General features: G+C 43.8%; 7 protein-coding genes across 7 annotated transcripts; 4 read left to right on the top strand and 3 right to left on the bottom strand.

Annotated features, from left to right (window-relative positions):
- Positions 1–113: 113 nt before the first annotated feature.
- Positions 114–2,125, bottom strand: V865_006186 (uncharacterized protein; the record flags this gene model as incomplete). The annotated part of the gene is made up of 9 exons (XM_066229946.1): positions 114–355; positions 451–693; positions 760–786; positions 842–933; positions 1,014–1,155; positions 1,213–1,256; positions 1,316–1,569; positions 1,651–1,891; positions 1,989–2,125. 9 exons carry the CDS (start codon positions 2,123–2,125, stop codon positions 114–116), a joined length of 1,422 nt encoding a protein of 473 aa, XP_066086043.1.
- Positions 2,126–2,431: 306 nt separating this feature from the next.
- Positions 2,432–3,916, top strand: V865_006187 (uncharacterized protein; the record flags this gene model as incomplete). The annotated part of the gene is made up of 8 exons (XM_066229947.1): positions 2,432–2,651; positions 2,759–2,826; positions 2,903–3,008; positions 3,075–3,273; positions 3,359–3,384; positions 3,456–3,515; positions 3,593–3,607; positions 3,672–3,916. 8 exons carry the CDS (start codon positions 2,432–2,434, stop codon positions 3,914–3,916), a joined length of 939 nt encoding a protein of 312 aa, XP_066086044.1.
- A 142-nt stretch (positions 3,917–4,058) lies between these two features.
- On the bottom strand, positions 4,059–4,752 carry V865_006188 (uncharacterized protein; the record flags this gene model as incomplete). The annotated part of the gene is made up of 3 exons (XM_066229948.1): positions 4,059–4,243; positions 4,307–4,425; positions 4,487–4,752. 3 exons carry the CDS (start codon positions 4,750–4,752, stop codon positions 4,059–4,061), a joined length of 570 nt encoding a protein of 189 aa, XP_066086045.1.
- Positions 4,753–5,211: 459 nt separating this feature from the next.
- On the top strand, positions 5,212–10,492 carry V865_006189 (uncharacterized protein; the record flags this gene model as incomplete). Its single annotated transcript, XM_066229949.1, has 9 exons — positions 5,212–5,752; positions 6,011–6,489; positions 6,547–6,612; positions 6,671–7,965; positions 8,015–8,095; positions 8,153–8,984; positions 9,052–9,390; positions 9,480–10,040; positions 10,145–10,492. 9 exons carry the CDS (start codon positions 5,212–5,214, stop codon positions 10,490–10,492), a joined length of 4,542 nt encoding a protein of 1,513 aa, XP_066086046.1.
- Positions 10,493–11,916: 1,424 nt separating this feature from the next.
- Positions 11,917–12,784, top strand: V865_006190 (adenine phosphoribosyltransferase; the record flags this gene model as incomplete). The annotated part of the gene is made up of 3 exons (XM_066229950.1): positions 11,917–11,976; positions 12,070–12,383; positions 12,622–12,784. 3 exons carry the CDS (start codon positions 11,917–11,919, stop codon positions 12,782–12,784), a joined length of 537 nt encoding a protein of 178 aa, XP_066086047.1.
- A 436-nt stretch (positions 12,785–13,220) lies between these two features.
- V865_006191 (uncharacterized protein) lies at positions 13,221–15,840 on the bottom strand (the record flags this gene model as incomplete). The annotated part of the gene is made up of 4 exons (XM_066229951.1): positions 13,221–13,280; positions 13,368–13,480; positions 13,550–15,512; positions 15,610–15,840. The coding sequence occupies 4 exons, from the start codon at positions 15,838–15,840 to the stop codon at positions 13,221–13,223; spliced, it is 2,367 nt and encodes a 788-aa protein (XP_066086048.1).
- A 570-nt stretch (positions 15,841–16,410) lies between these two features.
- V865_006192 (uncharacterized protein) lies at positions 16,411–17,623 on the top strand (the record flags this gene model as incomplete). Its single annotated transcript, XM_066229952.1, has 6 exons — positions 16,411–16,467; positions 16,550–16,625; positions 16,728–16,810; positions 16,895–17,082; positions 17,265–17,478; positions 17,594–17,623. The coding sequence occupies 6 exons, from the start codon at positions 16,411–16,413 to the stop codon at positions 17,621–17,623; spliced, it is 648 nt and encodes a 215-aa protein (XP_066086049.1).
- Between the last annotated feature and the right edge of the window lie 236 nt (positions 17,624–17,859).

Consider the following 17,859-nt stretch of genomic DNA (forward strand, 5'->3'; position numbering starts at 1 on the left):
CATATATATACATATATATATATATATGTATTATGGTAATGTGTTATTCTCTTCTTCACATACTTGTCCTCCTCAACCCTGCTCAGTCCTATCAGAAAAGACTTGTAGTCACCTTACAGATCCTTCTTACCCTCTTCTCTCTCAGTCTCTGTTTTCGTCTCTTTACCTTTCAATTCCAACCTCTTCTCACCTTTATAATTATCCATCGCATTTAATCTTTCAGGTAAAGTAGGATGAGAATGATGATACATCGAGTAAAGCCAGTCGTTATGAGGTGAAGATAAGTTGGTTATATGTAATTTGATTAACGCAGATGATAAATCGGATTTCTTATCTAATTGAACAGCGAATTCATCTATACATACATGTCCAATTAATTAGCGAACGATTCCATTTTCGATATGTCAAAGGGTTGTAGAAGATATCTGAGTGTAAGTGTGGATGACCTACCCGCTTGATATTCCATTCGTCTAGTCTCGGCGTTCAACAAGAACTTGACAAACGCATCGGTAGGTTCAAGTACGAGTTGGAATAGCATGAAACCAATACAGATGGGTTGTGGTATGGCGACGGCCAGAGAAGGATCGAATCCGAACGAAGCGTAGAGAGATTTGTTGTTGATGAAGATTGAGAAGATGGTGAGAGTCAATAGGAGGTGGAGTTGGGTAACAAGGAGGAGTTTGGTTGGGTGGGCTATGAGGGATCAGGATACGATATCAATGATAAGGTTCCGATTATATATCCATGAAAAAGACTTACCATAGTACCAGTGCCCTAGCTCATGACCTGCAAACCAACGTTAACTTATTTCGGCGGTTGACCGGGGTTCAAAGCTACTCACCGAGTACAGCAACGACTTCATCTACAGTACTATCCTTGATGAGGGTATCGTAAATGACGATATGCTTTGACCAGGGCAGACCGTAGAAATATCTGCCAGAGCGAGGTTATAAGCTTTCGTATCTCTATCTGCAATGAGAACCAGCTAGCTGAAGACGAGGGGGTGGACTTACGCATTGGAATGTGATGATCTCTTACTTCCATCAATCACATAAAGGTGTTTGAGAGGGAAGCCTAGTTGACCAGCAAGTTCCTCAACTTTGGTTCGAAGTTCACCTTGAGGGAGAGGTTCGAGCTTGTTGAAGAGTGGTTGGACTGTAACGGAGCATGTCAGCTATGATTGATGCACAGGAGCTTGATAGCTGGACGTACTGAATGTCGGATAAACGATTTGAAGTGTTAATTGAATACCGATCCTGGCGATCAAAGCATCAGCTTGTTCACTTGCTGACGGGTCTCTTACAGAGTAACCTACAGGAAGACCATCAACCATGGTACAAAGCTTTTACCTGCCCAATCGATTATCCTCAAAAACCCAGCTAAGACAGGTAAACCAATAACAGCTGCCAGGGCGTAGGTTTTGATCGTGTCCATAACCCATAACTTGACGGTTGACTTGTTGAAACCATGTTTCTGCTCTAATACGAATGTTTGGTAGTACGACCAAGGTAAACCGGGGAAAGAAGAGATGAGAGTTAACGCTGTCATCCATGCTAATGAATGTGTAGTCTATTAAGGACCAAAATCAGAATGGCATGATCAGTGAGTGAGAGAGATCGAACAAAGGAATTATGTCTGAAGAGCACTTACAACTCGATTAGGTGAAATACCAATTTTACTTAAAAGGCCACCAGTGAAATTCCATAATCCAGCATAAGCACCTAATTTGATTAGACCCCAGCCTAGGAATTGATCAAAGATCAATTTCAAAAGAGCGAATCTGGTCTTGTCTTTACTGTACGATTGAGCTTTCGTAAATGTCTCTTTTGATACGTGCTGTTTCAGTGCGGGTGGTGGAAGAGGTCGCTCGTAGCATGGTAATTGACGGCGTCTACAGGCATCAACGAACAAAATCAGGATACTCTTCGGTGTTCATTACTGAAGAAATGGCCCTGCTTGCAGCGAAGCATATCGCAGTGTCCACTCACAAGATATAGACTTCAAAAGCTGTTTGAATCCATGTACTGAGAATCATCAATTCCCTATAGTTGATTTTAGGTGTGTCGACGAGTTTAGCCAAGTAGGTGATTACACCGTCTATAGCTGATACGAGCGAGTTGGTCATCTTGCTCTGTACTTGCTCGCCTGTCCGGTGAATGAGAGAGTCGACGGACAAGTAGGAAGAAGGGTGCTTCAATGCTTTTGGATGCTGCAATGCTCTTTTGTTCGACATCTCGTTTTGGTTACGTGGCACGCGGCACATCTTGGCGGGGTTGAAGGCGGCGATGTCCGCTTGATGATCTTTCGACATTATTTATCGCCCGAAACCACAAACGTCATCAACGAGATCTTTTAGGGATTCAAGATGTTGATTCTTATCTCACAACGTATAGACCAACATCGACCTGTACATAATCATCGCTGAAGCACTATGGTCGAGTCATCCTCACCAACATTGACATGGACCAACGTCCTGATCGGACTCCTATTCATCCTATTCGATTCCCTTCTTTCCCTCGTGTTGGGCTTGGGAATAGGGGGTTCCCTTATGGTGGCCGCCGGAAGATGTGTCTTGCAATTGAGCGTGATGGGTCTGATATTGGATAAGGTGTTTGCTAGTAATAACATATGGGGGGTGTTTGGTATTGCAGGTGAGCTATTCAAGAAGGCTACCATGGGCTCTTCCTCTTTTAAGAGTGTCCCTACATGGGTTTGTAATTAATGGAAATTGACACGTGCTCCCAACGATACCTCTTAGCTCTACTAAATGTTTTGGGCGCCTTTGAAGCTACTTATAACAAATCGAAAAGAAGGTTCAGTAATATGGTACGTACATATACTACAAAATATTAGTTCCCCCAGGGGCACTTCCCAGCTAATGACAGACGATATCTCAACTTAGTTCCCCTTAATCCTCGCATCAATGTTAAGTGGAACCGTACCAATCTCAGTGATAGGAACGAGATTCGCAATGTCCCAAAATCCATTCTGGAAACCGGATCAATATGGTGAGGCCTATCTTCTTTTGACTTACGTGAATTTTGTGTCAAGCTGATTTAGGAACTACACGATAGTACCTATAATCGGCATGATACTAGGCAATGCCATATCCGCAATTGGGATCGCTCTTAACACGGTCCACAAGGAGTTTTCAGAGAACAAAGATAAAGTAGAGACGTACCTTGCGTTCGGAGCGAGCAGGTTCGAAGCTTGCAAACCTGTTGGAAAAGAGGCTTTGAAGTTGGCCTTGTTACCTACCGTCAACCAGATGAGGTGAGTCTTGTACAGGTCCAAATCCCAGGATCAGTTCAGAGAGTTGGCACAATATGCTTATGTCTGAATGATGGCGATTTGGTAGTGTCATTGGTCTGATTTCGATACCGGGTGAGTCATACCTTTCCTCGATCATTTTAGACATCTTCTTCTGCTCACACATCATATGTCTGGTGCTATAGGTATGATGACAGGCGCGATAGTAGGCGGTAAGAGTGTTGAACAAGCAGCTCGATTACAGAGTAAGCATGATGATCAGCTTGCTGCAATCGTCGCAGTCTGTCGTCTCTTGTTGCTGACAGATTATACGCTCTTTCAGTGATTATCATGTTCAGTGAGCTTTTCGGTCAAGAATGAGATTCACTTCAAAGATAGCTGACTACTTGACATCAATATAGTGATCTCAGCCTCATCAGCATTATGTACTCTCCTCGCCCTGTTCTTCTCTCTCACCACATTAGTCGATTCCCGATGTCGAATCCGACCTGATCGTCTGGACTCTCGTAAACCCATCTTCTACCGATATAGGGATTTGGCAGGGGAGAAAATCTGGAAAGGATTAAAGGGGCTGAAGTGTTGGGGAAGGAAGGAGAGTGGAACGGAGGAGGAAAGAAGGGGTCTGTTAGATGGCAGAAATGAATGATTGACTCAAGGATTAATGACATGTTTGGAGAAAATGGATATTGTCAGTCGAGATAGAACACAGAATAGTATACGTTAGCTGTCTCATCAAAATATAATGCATATTGCCTATGAGTACGGTACAACAAATCTACATTTATGCATCACCTCCTCTTCCTAGGTGGATATAAAACTCTGTTCACCAGATCTATAGGTAGATCCACAGCTTGAGAACTCGCTTTATCTCCTACTGCATCCCAGTAATAAGGTGTCCGCCGCCTATCTTCATTCTCCTGTAGTTCTGTCGCCGAGTCTATGGGCTCAATTGGTGGAATACCTGCATATGGATCTATAACAAGATAGATCAGTCTTCACGTCGGACTCTTAGCCAAGTGAATTGGCGATTACTAACCTGTTATACAATCTATCGAATTCCAATCTGGAGTTCTATATATCGTCAGAGCAGCGTAAGACCAGTATGTAAGTAAGACCATCATCATAAGCCAACATGGAACTATGATAGTCCATTGTCTAAAACACATGAACACTTTAGTCATCCGAGTACCACTCAGTCTTAGATCCGACGACTTACCTATCGGGCAACCAGCTCGTCCAGCTACTGTCTCCAGGTGAGAAAGCCCAAAAGAGATACAAGGCGAATAAAAGGTATGTACCTAGTATAGCTATACTGGAGTACACGTCGACAGAGTTGGGTAAATCATCTTGAGGTCTTTGGCTGGCTGAGTCGTCACTTGGAGGGATAGGGGGCCAAGGAGAGATGGGAGATAAAGGTGAGACGGGATTGATGGTTGGCGATGAGGTCGGAGAAGGGGTACGGGCAGGTGAGGTAGATGCCATATCTTGCTATATATTTTGCGCCATGTTAACGTTATACTTGGCTAGCTGGATGGAGAAAAGCATAAAAGTGGTCTTTAGTGTAGCTAAGATGAGTTTAGTGATCGGCGGCACAAGTGCAAGCAAACATAATAAATAATGTGCACAATAACAAACGGACATCGCCGCACGGATCTCTTCGTTATCCGGCCATAAGACACTGAAAGGACGCGCTCAGACCACTGACATGACATGACCGCCAAACTCAATGTACCAGGAGTGTCATTGTTGTCGAGCCAATATAATTGCTGTTGACATATGACAGGTACCCTGCCGGTCTGCTGGTCTACTGGTAGCCATATCAACTTCCAATAAAAGTCGCTGCAAGGAAGGACGTAGCAGGGAGGAAGAAAAAGCAGGAACACCGTTGCAAAGGACCGCTTGACCTTGCCTGTGTCATCATCACCAGCAACTCAAATCAAGATGAAATCACCCTCTTTGACTACACCGACCCTATCCTCCTCTTCTATGCGCTCACCCAATCTCGCTCCTAATAGAGCACCTTCGCCAAATCTGCCTCATCGACCATCAACCTCGTCGAACCGTTCGTTGAAGAGATCAGAAGCGGACTTTGAAGCAGCTCTGTTAGATCCTAAATCAACGTTGTTCTTATCTGCTGGAAGTCCAATAGGTGAAGATGATAATGATCCCAATGCGAATACGAATTTGAAGAAGTACAATGATCCAAATGCTCCTTTGCCAATTGAGAAAACGAGCTTTGAAGATGATTTGAACAACTTGAAAAATAGAGGATTAGGTATATTAATGGAAAGTCCATCAAGTCCAACCAAGAAGAACAGTAATATAGGTGTTATACCTCCTACACCATCTACGATAGGTACAGAGAGAAGACATAATAGGCGAGCATCTCAGATGACGAATGATAGTGGATATCAAAGTAGTGGATATAGCGATAAAACGACACCATCCAGGAGGAGAGCAAGTAAATCTTTGGGTATTGATGGTTAGTCGTTTTCCTCCTCGCAAAACACCTCCTTTCGTTATATATCGTATCTCATATATATATACCTTTCTACATGATACCTTTGAAATCACACTACTACTACTGCTACTGCTAGTACTGTGAAACAAGTTGAAGAAAGGAAAAGCTGACTTTTAACATTATATCTGTTGAATCTCGCAATCCTGATTTTCATTTCCTCTCCCGACATTCATTCTGCTTCTCCTCTTTCCCCACACGCACATACGCACATGCACACAGCCGAGTTGGGTGAAAAACCAATATCAAAGCAAAGTTCGATGGCTCCCAAGCGAAGATCGATATTCCGTTCGCCCGGTACAGCATCATCACCTGATTTGGCGACTTTAGTGAGAAAGGCCAAGGAAGCTAAATCGACAACGACAACCACAAAAATCGATGAATACATTACACCTTCTTCAGCTGGACCTACGACGACTAATACACCGGTTAGGAAGGGAAGTACCAATCGTAGACCAAGTGTGTCTAACTCGATCAAAGGTTCCAATATCAATCCTTCGACAACACCATCTCGAGCTGAGTCGTCTACAACGTCAAGAAATATAGAGAGTTCAGGACCCAACCCGAAAGTGGATAATGAACATTGGCAAAGATATGGGAATATGATGGGAGGAAATCAGATGGCTGTTATTGCTGAAGGCTCAGGTACGATAGGTGGAGTGGGAAGAAGTAGAACTCAGTCGTCGGATGAGGATTTCAAAGTGAGCTTGACGTAACATAAAAAGATGTCAGGACGTAACGAGCTGACTTCATTTCAGAGCATGAGAAGTAAGGCTAGAGGTGTATTCGGAAAGGTGTTTGGGTCCTCGAAAGATCATCATTTGGTAAGCAGTTGCAGTTTCACTCGAGTATATCACCTCTGGTAAAGCTAACACATCGTAGCCTCCTATTACACCACCTTCTGCGGCCTCATCTCGCTTCCCCGACGACAACAGTCCACGCCCACCTGTTCCTCCCGTCCCATCCGCCTACGCCGCCAATCGACGCAAAGCACCCAGTCCACCTGGATCCACACCTGATGCCTTTACTGCCAATGCCAATCCCCCTCCATCCTCTCGTTCCATATCTGCTTCTACCGTTCAAACTCAACGTCAACCCAGTCCAGTATACGATGGTCGAGATTCCGTTACACCCACAAAGAATAGGACAGTGTCTGCCACCAGTATTCTCAGTACAGACAAACCTCTGCCGGCGGTAGTAGAGCCTGAAGATGGACCGCGACGGACTCTCAGTACGTCTCTGAGAGTATCGGGGCACACTCGTCAACCAGCGAGTGCAGCGTATGACGAAAGTCCACCTGCAGACGAACCTCCTCTGAAACCCTCAGCTTCGCCCGCTACACAGGCGGTTCATACGTTCAAGTCCGATATGGCGGGGATGTTAGCCAATATAGGGCAGACGGAGCCTGCTAAAGAATTGGGTTTACCTCCAGATAGTATAAGACTGGCAAGAAATAGGACGATATCCACGGAGACTGCTCGAGAACCAATAAAGAACAGATTCCCTACCGAATTGGGCAGAACAGCTTCTATCAAAAACACCACTAGCCATCTATCGCCTATACCCAACCAGCGGACTAGCTCTTTACCTACTGGATCACCGCTACTCGAAAGGGTCGTTCCTCAACGTACAACTTCTTCACCTTCACCTAACGCTTCTCTCAATGGCGATCCCAGCTTGATGCCCAATCAGCATGCTATATCGCCGTCTTCAAGTAGATCATCAGGCAGGAAATCATCAACATCGAAATCACCTGTCCATTCAAGTGTACCTTCACCCAACCGATCACCATCTTTATCAAGAAATAAGAAATCGTCTGATGAAGGCGGATCACCATTGGTCCCATCGTCAGTCAGATTGGTATCTAGCCCTAAACAACAGGAGAGCTCGACAATCTCGCCGTTGAATCTGACAAGCGAAGGATTGGCCAAATCATCTTTCATCAATAGTTCGCCGTGGGGTAAACAGACTCCTAGCATGATGAGTGCTCCTACGTATAGCAACAACGAGTTGAGCAAGGATGATCAGCTGGAAGTGGTCAATACTCCTCCGGAAACTCCTAGGATAACACATGAAGAAGATGAAGAGGAGAAGGGCAGAAGATTGGCGTGCGAGTTCCTGGAAGATAACTTTGTTAGTGTGCCCGGTGAGAAGGTAGCAGAATTTCTGGGTGGACCGTGAGTTCGACCTCTCTTTTGTGCTCGGTTACTGCTGACGGAATTGTAGTCGAGCGGTCAATGCGATTGCTCTTAAATACTATATGCAATATTTCGATATGAAAGGGCAGACGTTGGTTGATTCATTCAGGTGAGCTGAAAATCGACATTCCTTTTGAGGGTACGCTTTAGCTTACATGTTTTGTAGGGATCTATGTCAGAAACTTCACCTGAAAGCTGAGTCTCAAGAAATTGACCGAATCATTGAAGGGTTCTCGACTCGATATTTCGAGTGTAACCCTTCGACCGTCTATGGTACACCCGATGTTGTCCACACAGTCACAGCGGCAATGCTCATGCTTAACACCGATCTACACATTGCTGAATTGAACAAACATATGTCAAGGACCGATTTCGTCCGTAACGCCATGCGAGCGATACACGAGAGTATGCCAGCTGGTGATAGATCTTCTACACCCGATCTGATCAGGGACGATAGTAGTAGTATGAAGTTAGGATTCGGTTCGAATGCTTCTATGGCTCCTTCATCTGTCAGTGTCAGAGCAAAGACACCTGCAAATCCACCTTCAACTCAACGAAGTGCTTCTGCACCTGTCGTTGTCAATGCTGGACCACCCCGAACGGACAGTACGTCGTCGATCGGAACCAACGGGACAGAAACGAAGACTCGAGGAAGTTCAACAACAGTCAGCTCATTCAACTATAACAAAGCTTGGGAGGTTGAGGCTGAGAATGCCCTAAGGGAGATATACGCAAGTGTGAAAAATGATAGGATCTTATTACCTATTTCAGGCAATCAAGGATCCAATGGGAATCGACAGTCGATGATTTCGATATCGAGTAATGGACCTTTCGATAGGAGTCGAACGGTCAGAAGTCCCTCGGATAGAGTAAATGCGTTGAAGAGAGGCAGTATAAGAGGTATGCAGGGATTGTTAAATAATCCTTATGGATCGCAATGGTCAGCTTCGGATGGGAGGCTCAGTCCGACTCCTTCTTACGCTACGTCCATTAACGAGGTGAGCGATTAAAGTCTGTCTAAATCAATGATCGATATAGTCAGCTGACCAACTTTGATTTATTTAGGGTCTCGGTTCTTTTGCGCCTACTTTGGGATTCGCCTCTAATCTATCGCATACGGTGATTCGCGAACAGGACGATGAGATCCGCAGTCTTGATTCACAAACCAGCGACGATACGACGGAAGATATGGATGATGACGAGTTGGCTTTACTTGGTGCACCATGGGCTAAAGAAGGTCTGTTATCCAGAAAACTGTACTGGGAAGCAGTAAATAAGAGAGCAAAGAAGAACGATTGGAAACAGTTCTTCGTGGTCATTTCCAAAGGAGAACTGTACATGTTCACTTTTGGTGAGAAGGGAGGAGGATTCATGGGTGGGTCAGTAGGTGGTGGAAATTGGCTTGTGAGTTCAAACTACCTTGTTCACTCATCTAATGATAAGTCGAGTAAATGAATCTTACTGATAATTGAATGGAATTCATTTTTTTGTAGGAAAATGCCAATGCGAATGGTCAAATCAGTCTGATGCACACCATGTCAGTAGCATTACCTAAACCGGGGTATAATGCCAATCGACCTTATTGCTTTTCGCTTGCCACTCCATCGGGAGAAACAAGCTTCTTCCAAGCTGGTACGGAAGACTTGGTTTCGGAATGGGTATCAGCGTGCAATTATTGGGCAGCAAGGAAATCTAGACAACCTTTACAAGGTGGTGTATCAAATATGGAATATGGTTGGAATAGAATATCATTCACAGATGGTGAACAACGTCAACGCGACGAGGAAGATGATAGAGCAAGTGTGAAAAGTGGAAGAAGTAATTTATCAAAATTGAACGTCTCGACCTATGGTAGGAGAAATAATCATCATAATACTAATACATCAAATCCAAATGATAGGATTTATATAAATGATTGGAAACCTCCTCCACCTGCTACGATGCCTTCACCCTTAGATGAGGAATCTCAATTAGAAGCTTTACAGAGTTATGTTAGAGCGTTGGTTGATGAGCTGGAGGGTCATAAGGTGATTGAAGAACCGATGAATAAGCTTGTGAGTCATCATCATGATATATATTTTATTGTATTACTGGAACTATGCTTTTCCTAGTGTATCGTATTACGATTTTACTGATCTTTTGTTGTTGGAAAACATAGTACACATCAGGATCTAAAAATCATACCAAAGCGAGAGAAAACTGGAAAGCGAAATCGCATTATATCCATACGGAGATATTCAAATATGAAACTTATGTCGAGGCTTTACGAAATGCCATCTCGTTAAGGGTTAAGAAGCAGGGTGAAAAGAAGTTGGAAAAATCTTTAGCTAGGAGTATGACTAGTTTACATCGAAAGGATTTGCAGGACGATGCCAACGAGGAAGAAGAAGAATACGAACTCACTACTACTAAGAAGAATGGAACCCACAATGGACATGATGAAGAGGATGATGAAGAGGATGAAGGATATGGTACACCTAATGGAAATGATACGATTAGACGATAATACAGTTATTCTGTTTGTTCATGTTTGATATCTATATGATTTTGTATTTATAGTTGATGTGATATGTATCTACATTTTGTGATGATACAGTATACTGAAAGAGGCTACGTACGTGCATTGTACAAAGTAAGGCAAGGTGAATCCTGAGAACCGAAGGTTCATAGCATACAGTATTTGTCAATGAAGGAGTTTACGACTACAACCGTTGAACTTTATTCCCCAAAAACTTGAACCATATATCTGGTATATCTACCAGTTTACCAAGAAGGCCTCGTTGGACAAAGATATACAAACGATATGCATTGTAGAGGGATTGATCCACGATGTCAATTCCTAATGTCATTTCAACATTGCAAAACCCCTTACTGTACCAAGTCGCCACCGACGAAAGAACAAGCTCAATATGTACGAAACGACCTTTGAAAATTTCGAATTCATCTTATGGACGATCCTCACCCCCATAGCCACATACACGTTCTTCACTGCCCCCTGCTCATCCCTTTGGATTGAGAGACTGTGCTGGCATGTATTGTGGGCTTTGGCTTTTTGGTTGAATAGGAGATATGGGTATCCGGAAATTGAAGATCCGCCTGTAAGTCTTCCATGCCTTTTGGTTAAAGAGACAATGCTTATGTGCTGTCTGGGTGGACCAAATAGCCCGAGTTTTGTTATGAGAACCGATCGTTCTATCACCTAGGAAACGAACACAGCATAGATCCCGACGTATACCCAAAGACTGTGTGTTGGTACGAATGGAGGAGAAGATGATATGAAGGGGGAAAGATGAATTCGTTCTTTGCCACTTTGCGACAAACGACATGGCAAAAAACGATTGAACAGAGTGATGAGCTTCGGATGGGTGAGAAGCATTGGTGTGGTTGACATATGAATGTGTTTTGAATGTATTGAACTTGACTATGTACGGACGCATCTAACTTGCTTCATCAATTTTCATTTCCAGTCATTCGGATGAGCTGGACTAGAGTAATCACTTCACTGTCTAAAACGATAAGTCAAGTCAGTGAAGATCTTCAAAACGCTCTATAATGCATGAGCTGCCATAGGTATAGTCTACTGTGCGTCTCACTCTAATCAAGATACACGGTGTCTTGGTGATACCATAGATCACTTTACGAGTAAAATGCACCCAGACGATCAATCGCCCATCTAGGTAGGGATCAAGCGAGCTGTTGCCGTACGCACGGACGTCCCCGCCGGCCATACCATCAGTAAAAACTAGACTCTCCACATGGCACTCGATCTCGTTTAATTGACGCCATTTATTTTGATAAAAGCAATTTTTTTTTTGTTTACGGGTTTTCGATAGATGATAGATAGATAATCTTGCATCTATCTACAGTTTCATTCATGAACAATCTCTTCCTTATTAGACTGTCTATACATTTCCTTTCATACCTTTCACAATGTCCGACGTAACTTACCTTAAATCATTACTTGGTGTTCACCCAGATTTCCCTAAGAAGGTAAGTCCGCCTTATCTCTCCATCGCACGTTTCTTACCCTTATCATCTACCATCAGACATTACATATATACTGATCGGCGTATTGACATGTAGGGAGTGACATTCCTCGACATTTTCCCAATCCTCCGTGATCCCGTAGCTTTCGAGACACTCATCACCCACCTCTTACATCACATCATAACCACCAACGCCGAACGACCAGATGTCATTGTAGGTTTGGATGCTCGAGGGTTCCTCCTGGGTCCAATCATCGCCATGAGATTGGGATGCGCCTTTGTCCCAGTTAGGAAAGGTGGTAAATTGCCTGGAAATGTGGAAGTCGTAAAATATGCGAAGGAATACGGTCATGATGAGTTTGAGATGCAGAGTGGAGCTATTAAAGATGGTCAGAAATGTATTGTCATCGAGTGAGTTACTTCGTATCATCATATCATAGTATAGTCGTGTGCATCATTCTTTCCTTCCTTTTTCACGATACCTACTCAGCATGGAAGTATGGGGATAATATATATCTATCATGATTGTTTTCATTCCTTATCTTGCCTGTGTTGAATATCATCGATTATGGATAAAACCTCTTCATCATCCCACGTTTCACTCCTCATATCACATTAAAACGTACTGACGGACCCTCCCCTACCACAGCGACCTCATCGCCACAGGAGGATCAGCCTCAGCCGCAGGTGAACTCATCAAGAAATCCGGTGGTAAGACTTTAGAATACGTCTTCATCGTCGGTCTACCTTTCTTGAACGGTCATGAGAAATTGGATGCTCCTTCTTACTGGATCGTAGAAGCTGAGGACTAAGTTATAGCGCACCATCTATATAGAGGTCTTTTTATCATCCAACGTTACAGCTATCTTTGGATTCGATTTTGAATCTGCTTGTTACTATCTCTTGCTCGCCATGAAATAGAATATACCATATAATTTCATAGATCTATCTGTTCGTCATATATATACATGTACATGTGGGATATGCAAATATAACAGTGCTGATATATACACATGAGAAAAATGGAAGTGTCATTAATCGTTATATAATGTATGGAAAAATGCGGGTAAACTGAAATTAGTATCGAATGGAAGATGCTCGAGATATGATACAGTATGGGAGAATGCTTGAATGTATATACACCGACTGATGCGTGTGGAAGGGGTATATACTTTGCAGTTAAACATGATACATGGTTGGGACAGATAACATGAAGGAACGAGGTCGTGAGTCGTGCTTGTTCGGCTTCTAATCTTGTCGGTATCCAGCTGTTTGAAGACAAATACTGGCTTCACGTTTGAAGGACGACTGTCGATTGCAATTGATATCTCTGATATTCAAGGGGAGAGGGTTTCTTCTGTTCGTTTTGATTTTGCTCTACATCCCAGCGCTCACCAGATTATAATGACTCGGCCAGAGATGTAAATCCGTATCGAAAGTTTCTTTAGGTGGGATTCGTTGGTCGATTATTGTATTGATTGAATCAGCGGTACGAGTATTGTTCGTTGCTAGAAAATCGCGAAGGTCGTCAAGTCCAATTCAATTATTAAATCGCGAAAGCGATACATCCAACTCACATTGTCCATGACTATTCCCTCTTTCAACCCTTTCACCTTCACCTTCAAATACCGTTCCTTCCCCACTAAGACTTCCACTTCCACTCTCACTTGAATTGTCGCTCTCGCTGTCATCGGTGGTTTCATCTTCCGAATCCGAATCAATGATCAAAGCTCTCATAACACCTTCCATACCATTCTCCAAATCAGCCATCGATATACCTTGAGTTGGTGTGACAGCTTCTACGCCTAGAGAAGGTTCGAGTCCCAATCCCAAGCCCGAGCTCGAAGTTGAAGTCAATCTATCTCTATCTCTTTGTCTCGGTTGTGGTGGGTTTGCTATAGATCTGGGAGCACTAGGTCCGTCCGTTATTCCCATACTTTCCAATTCCCTCCTACTTTCCCATACCCTCTCATTAGCCAGTCTTCTATCATCCCTTATCCTCTCTTGTTCCTCTGTTGATCGTCTCTGTGGCTGACTCATGAGAAATCTAGGTAAGACCTGTTCGGTAGGCGGATCAGTCGTCATATCTATAACCACCACTGTATGTTCTTCCACAAGTTGTCGATCATCTTGGTCATCCTCAGTATCCGGATCTCGGGCTGACCAGGAAGATGACCATTGACTCGTATTTGTCCTTCTAGGTCCCCGTTCGTCTGCTCCAATGTTGGAGGGGGACGAACCAGCGGGACGAGGTGATCTATATCTATCTCTTCGCTCTCTGTCATCTAACATCAGTCTGACCGTCTCTTCCATCGGTGATTCACCCCTTGACTGAGCAGTAGACGCGCCTGTCCTGTTCTGTTGACCATTGGCTGTGGTTGCGGTGCGAGTAGCGGTAAAAGGATGTTGTAAGATCTGAGCTAGGAACGGCCAAGTCCTCAATACTTCATCTTCCGTCATCTCCTCATTATCATTTCGAGATCGAGGTTGAGCTTCACCTTGACCTTGGTTCTGAGCCATGGAAGCTTCCACTCGTCTTCCTCTGAATGTCAAGCTACTATCCCTCCTTGCATCTCGGCGGTGCAAAGGAGTGATATCGTTATTTGTAGTCGAAGGGGGATTGAGATCCGTCAAGCTGGAAGTAGAGATTCCCTCGACGATACTTCGAGCCATGTCCATCAGATCTGTATTTGACAGTCGAGCGGACGGTCGGGGCGGTACAGGTTGGTTGAGGAGATTGATACGATTTATAGTAAGTTGCGAATCTTGTTGAGGTAGAGGTAAAGGTGATATATGATTGTCACCCCTATCATTCCCATCAGACGAGGGACTGGGTGATGCAGCGACATCAGTACAAGAGGTTGAATTGAGTGAAGGACGGATGGTGGAAGCTGGCGATAGGGGTGCGGATCTAACGATCTCAGGAGGAGGTTGTCTTTCGACTTGTCGAGTGTTCGTAGGTGTCAATCCCCTACTTCGACTTCTTGACGTTGACATTATACCAGTAGTTCCCTGACGGGATTGTCTCCTATTCAAATTGGGATACACAATCTGAGGTGTTCTCGCTCTTCCATCTCCATCCTCCGGAGTAGGAACAGATAATCGCCTTATACCATCTTCTAGCCTATCTTGATCTTCTCTCAATTCCCTAGCTCGATTAAGCACTCCTCTAAGTAAATCATCAGGTCTATCCCTCTCAGTGGTATTCTCATTAATCGATGAGGTTGACCTCGATCGTAAGTCTCTGGCAGTCTCACTCAATCTCCTTATCCTCTCTTCGATATTCTGCGCTCGGGTCGTCCATACATCATTCGCCGGATTGGGTCTTGAACCCGGAGCTGAAGCTGAAGCTCGATTTAACAAAGTGTGTATCTCATCGCTTGTGATAGGTCGAGATAATGATCTGCTTATAGGTGTTGATGTCGTGGCAGCTGTAGCTGTAAGAGGGGCAGGGGGAGGAACAGGAGAAGGGTTTTCACGATTCTCATATGCGTTTACTATATCTCTTGCACGTTGTCTTGATCTAGTTGGATCTCGCAACTATACATCATGTACATGTATGTCAGCTGATATGTCCTAGAACGATCGTGGTATTTGATTCGAGAGCTGAACAGGAGTGATCCACAACTTGACTTACCTCCCTCTGCACACCATTTTCCCCTTCGAGCGCTCTTTCCAACTCGCCGGCCTGACCTCTCAGCCTCTCTACGGCATTACTGAGATGTTCCACCCTCGTACTTAAGGAGTCTCGTAATTCTTCCAATGATCGAAGTAACGCTCGGGTATTTTGCTGGGCGGTGGCGGCGGTTTGAACGACGTTATTGTTAGGTTCGAGTACAGGGGGATTTTGGGATGGGGGAGAAGGCATGGTCGTCGAACAACGGAGGAAGAATGGGAATCAACCAGGTTGCAATGAGAATTCCTGCCTGGTTTCTATTCGAGATGTATGGCTTTGCAGTATTCTTAGTGATGTATTGAACGTCTGTGAGTGAAGGCAAGAAGAAGTACAAATGGCCAAGCGGCGAACAGAGTTGCAGTGGTTTGATGAGAAATCCTCGTTGCAAGGGAAATTACTACTATCCTTTCAACTCGACCGTCCAATCCGATCCTTTTTGATTGGAAGTGCTGAGGCGAGCGTATGAATCGAGCGTGTACCCACTGATATTCCAAGAAGTGGGTGCACGATATGGTTGTCTATTCAACGAGCAGAGTTTAGAAGGATCATCCTCGGTACATCAAATTGGAATGGTGTTAATTGATGCATATATTTTGTTGCGGTAGCGGCGATGTCTGGTATCCACGTGGAACACATACACACTGAAAGACGCGAACATGCAACTCTCTCTCTTCATTCGTTTCCACCTGTCTCTTCATCTCATCATTCACTCGGATCGTATTGCTAGACACACCAGGAGCAAGAGTAGAAATCGAAGGGAATATGAGGCTATCACTATCATCGACACTACTGGCTTTACCGCTGATATCAGCAGTCAACGTATGTACCATCTCTACGGCTCTTTTCTTTGTTCGTGTTCGAAATCAATCCAACCGCTAACCATGTATTTGGGTGAAATAAGGCATTACACTTTTACTTCGAATCAAATGAGAAGAGATGCTTCATGGAGGAATTACCGAGCGATACGATCGTAGAAGGTATGTTGTCAAGCTTTGGCTTCAAATATCACATACTTGATAGGCAAACTGCCTTTGTCGATGAGACGATCGAACTGTGCTGACTGGGGCTTCGCTATCTAGGCCACTACAAAGCTTATATATGGGATGAACCTGCCAACCTGTGGAAGATGGACCAAGATGTCGGTATACATGTAGCAGTTGAGGTGAGTATGATGGCTACTCAGTTATGAATTATATCAGATATCATAATTAACAATTCTTATCTCCTTTCTCTTTCTTTCCTTCAGGAACTATCTTCAGGTCACGTAGTAGTCAATACCCGTGGACCACCCGATGGAAGGTTCACTTTCACCTCTCATGAGCCGGGAGATCACAATATCTGTTTACATTCCAATATCACCGGTGGATGGTTGACGAATCAACATATCAAATTGTATTTGGATATCAACGTGGGGAGCTCAAGACCTGATGCTGAGTGAGTAATAGAAGATCAAAACAATTCAGATCTTATCACCCAATATCCATATTGTACCCACTAAAAATCTTCATCTCACGAAAAAGGAAGAAATTATCTTCATTTTTTTCCTTGCCTTCACCTTTGTATATATGTATGTAGGTTTAGATTCAGCTAACTTTGATCTCTCTTTAAAATCGTAGAGCCGACTCATCACACGTCACGACCCTCTCTTCCAAGATCCGAGATCTGAACAACAAAGTTGCCGATATCCAGCGAGAACAGCGATACATGAGAGAAGTCGAGGCTACGTTCAGGGACGCAAGTGAACTGACCAATTCAAGAGCGGTTTGGTGGAGTTTGTTACAGATTGGAGTTTTGATAGGTGCTGGTGTATGGCAGATGAGGTATTTGAAGGTGAGTCCGAGATTGCAATCCACAAATATAGGATCTTAATCACCATCCATCTGTCCATTGAACCCTTATTTATGATGATCATACTAATGCTGATCAAAACTCGTTGCTTGGATAGGTGTATTTCGAAGATAAGAAGCTTAGGTAGATGAAAGGGTATATGGTCAAGTAGTACGGTAATAACGATGTTGAACGTAACGGAACAATGCATGTTGATGTTTTCCAAGCAAGTACTACAATGTACGAGCAGAAGTCGAGGCAAACGGCAGAAATGCAATGATATCCATGCAAGATTCATATTTATCTAAGTTATAAGAAAGTATGCACAGACGGAAATATAGAAAGAAGAGTCAATGATACCAAGTATCTAGATTTTATACGTTG

This window comes from Kwoniella europaea, chromosome 1 (assembly GCF_036810445.1).
Source record: "Kwoniella europaea PYCC6329 chromosome 1, complete sequence".
Classification (NCBI taxonomy): Eukaryota; Fungi; Basidiomycota; class Tremellomycetes; order Tremellales; family Cryptococcaceae; genus Kwoniella; species Kwoniella europaea.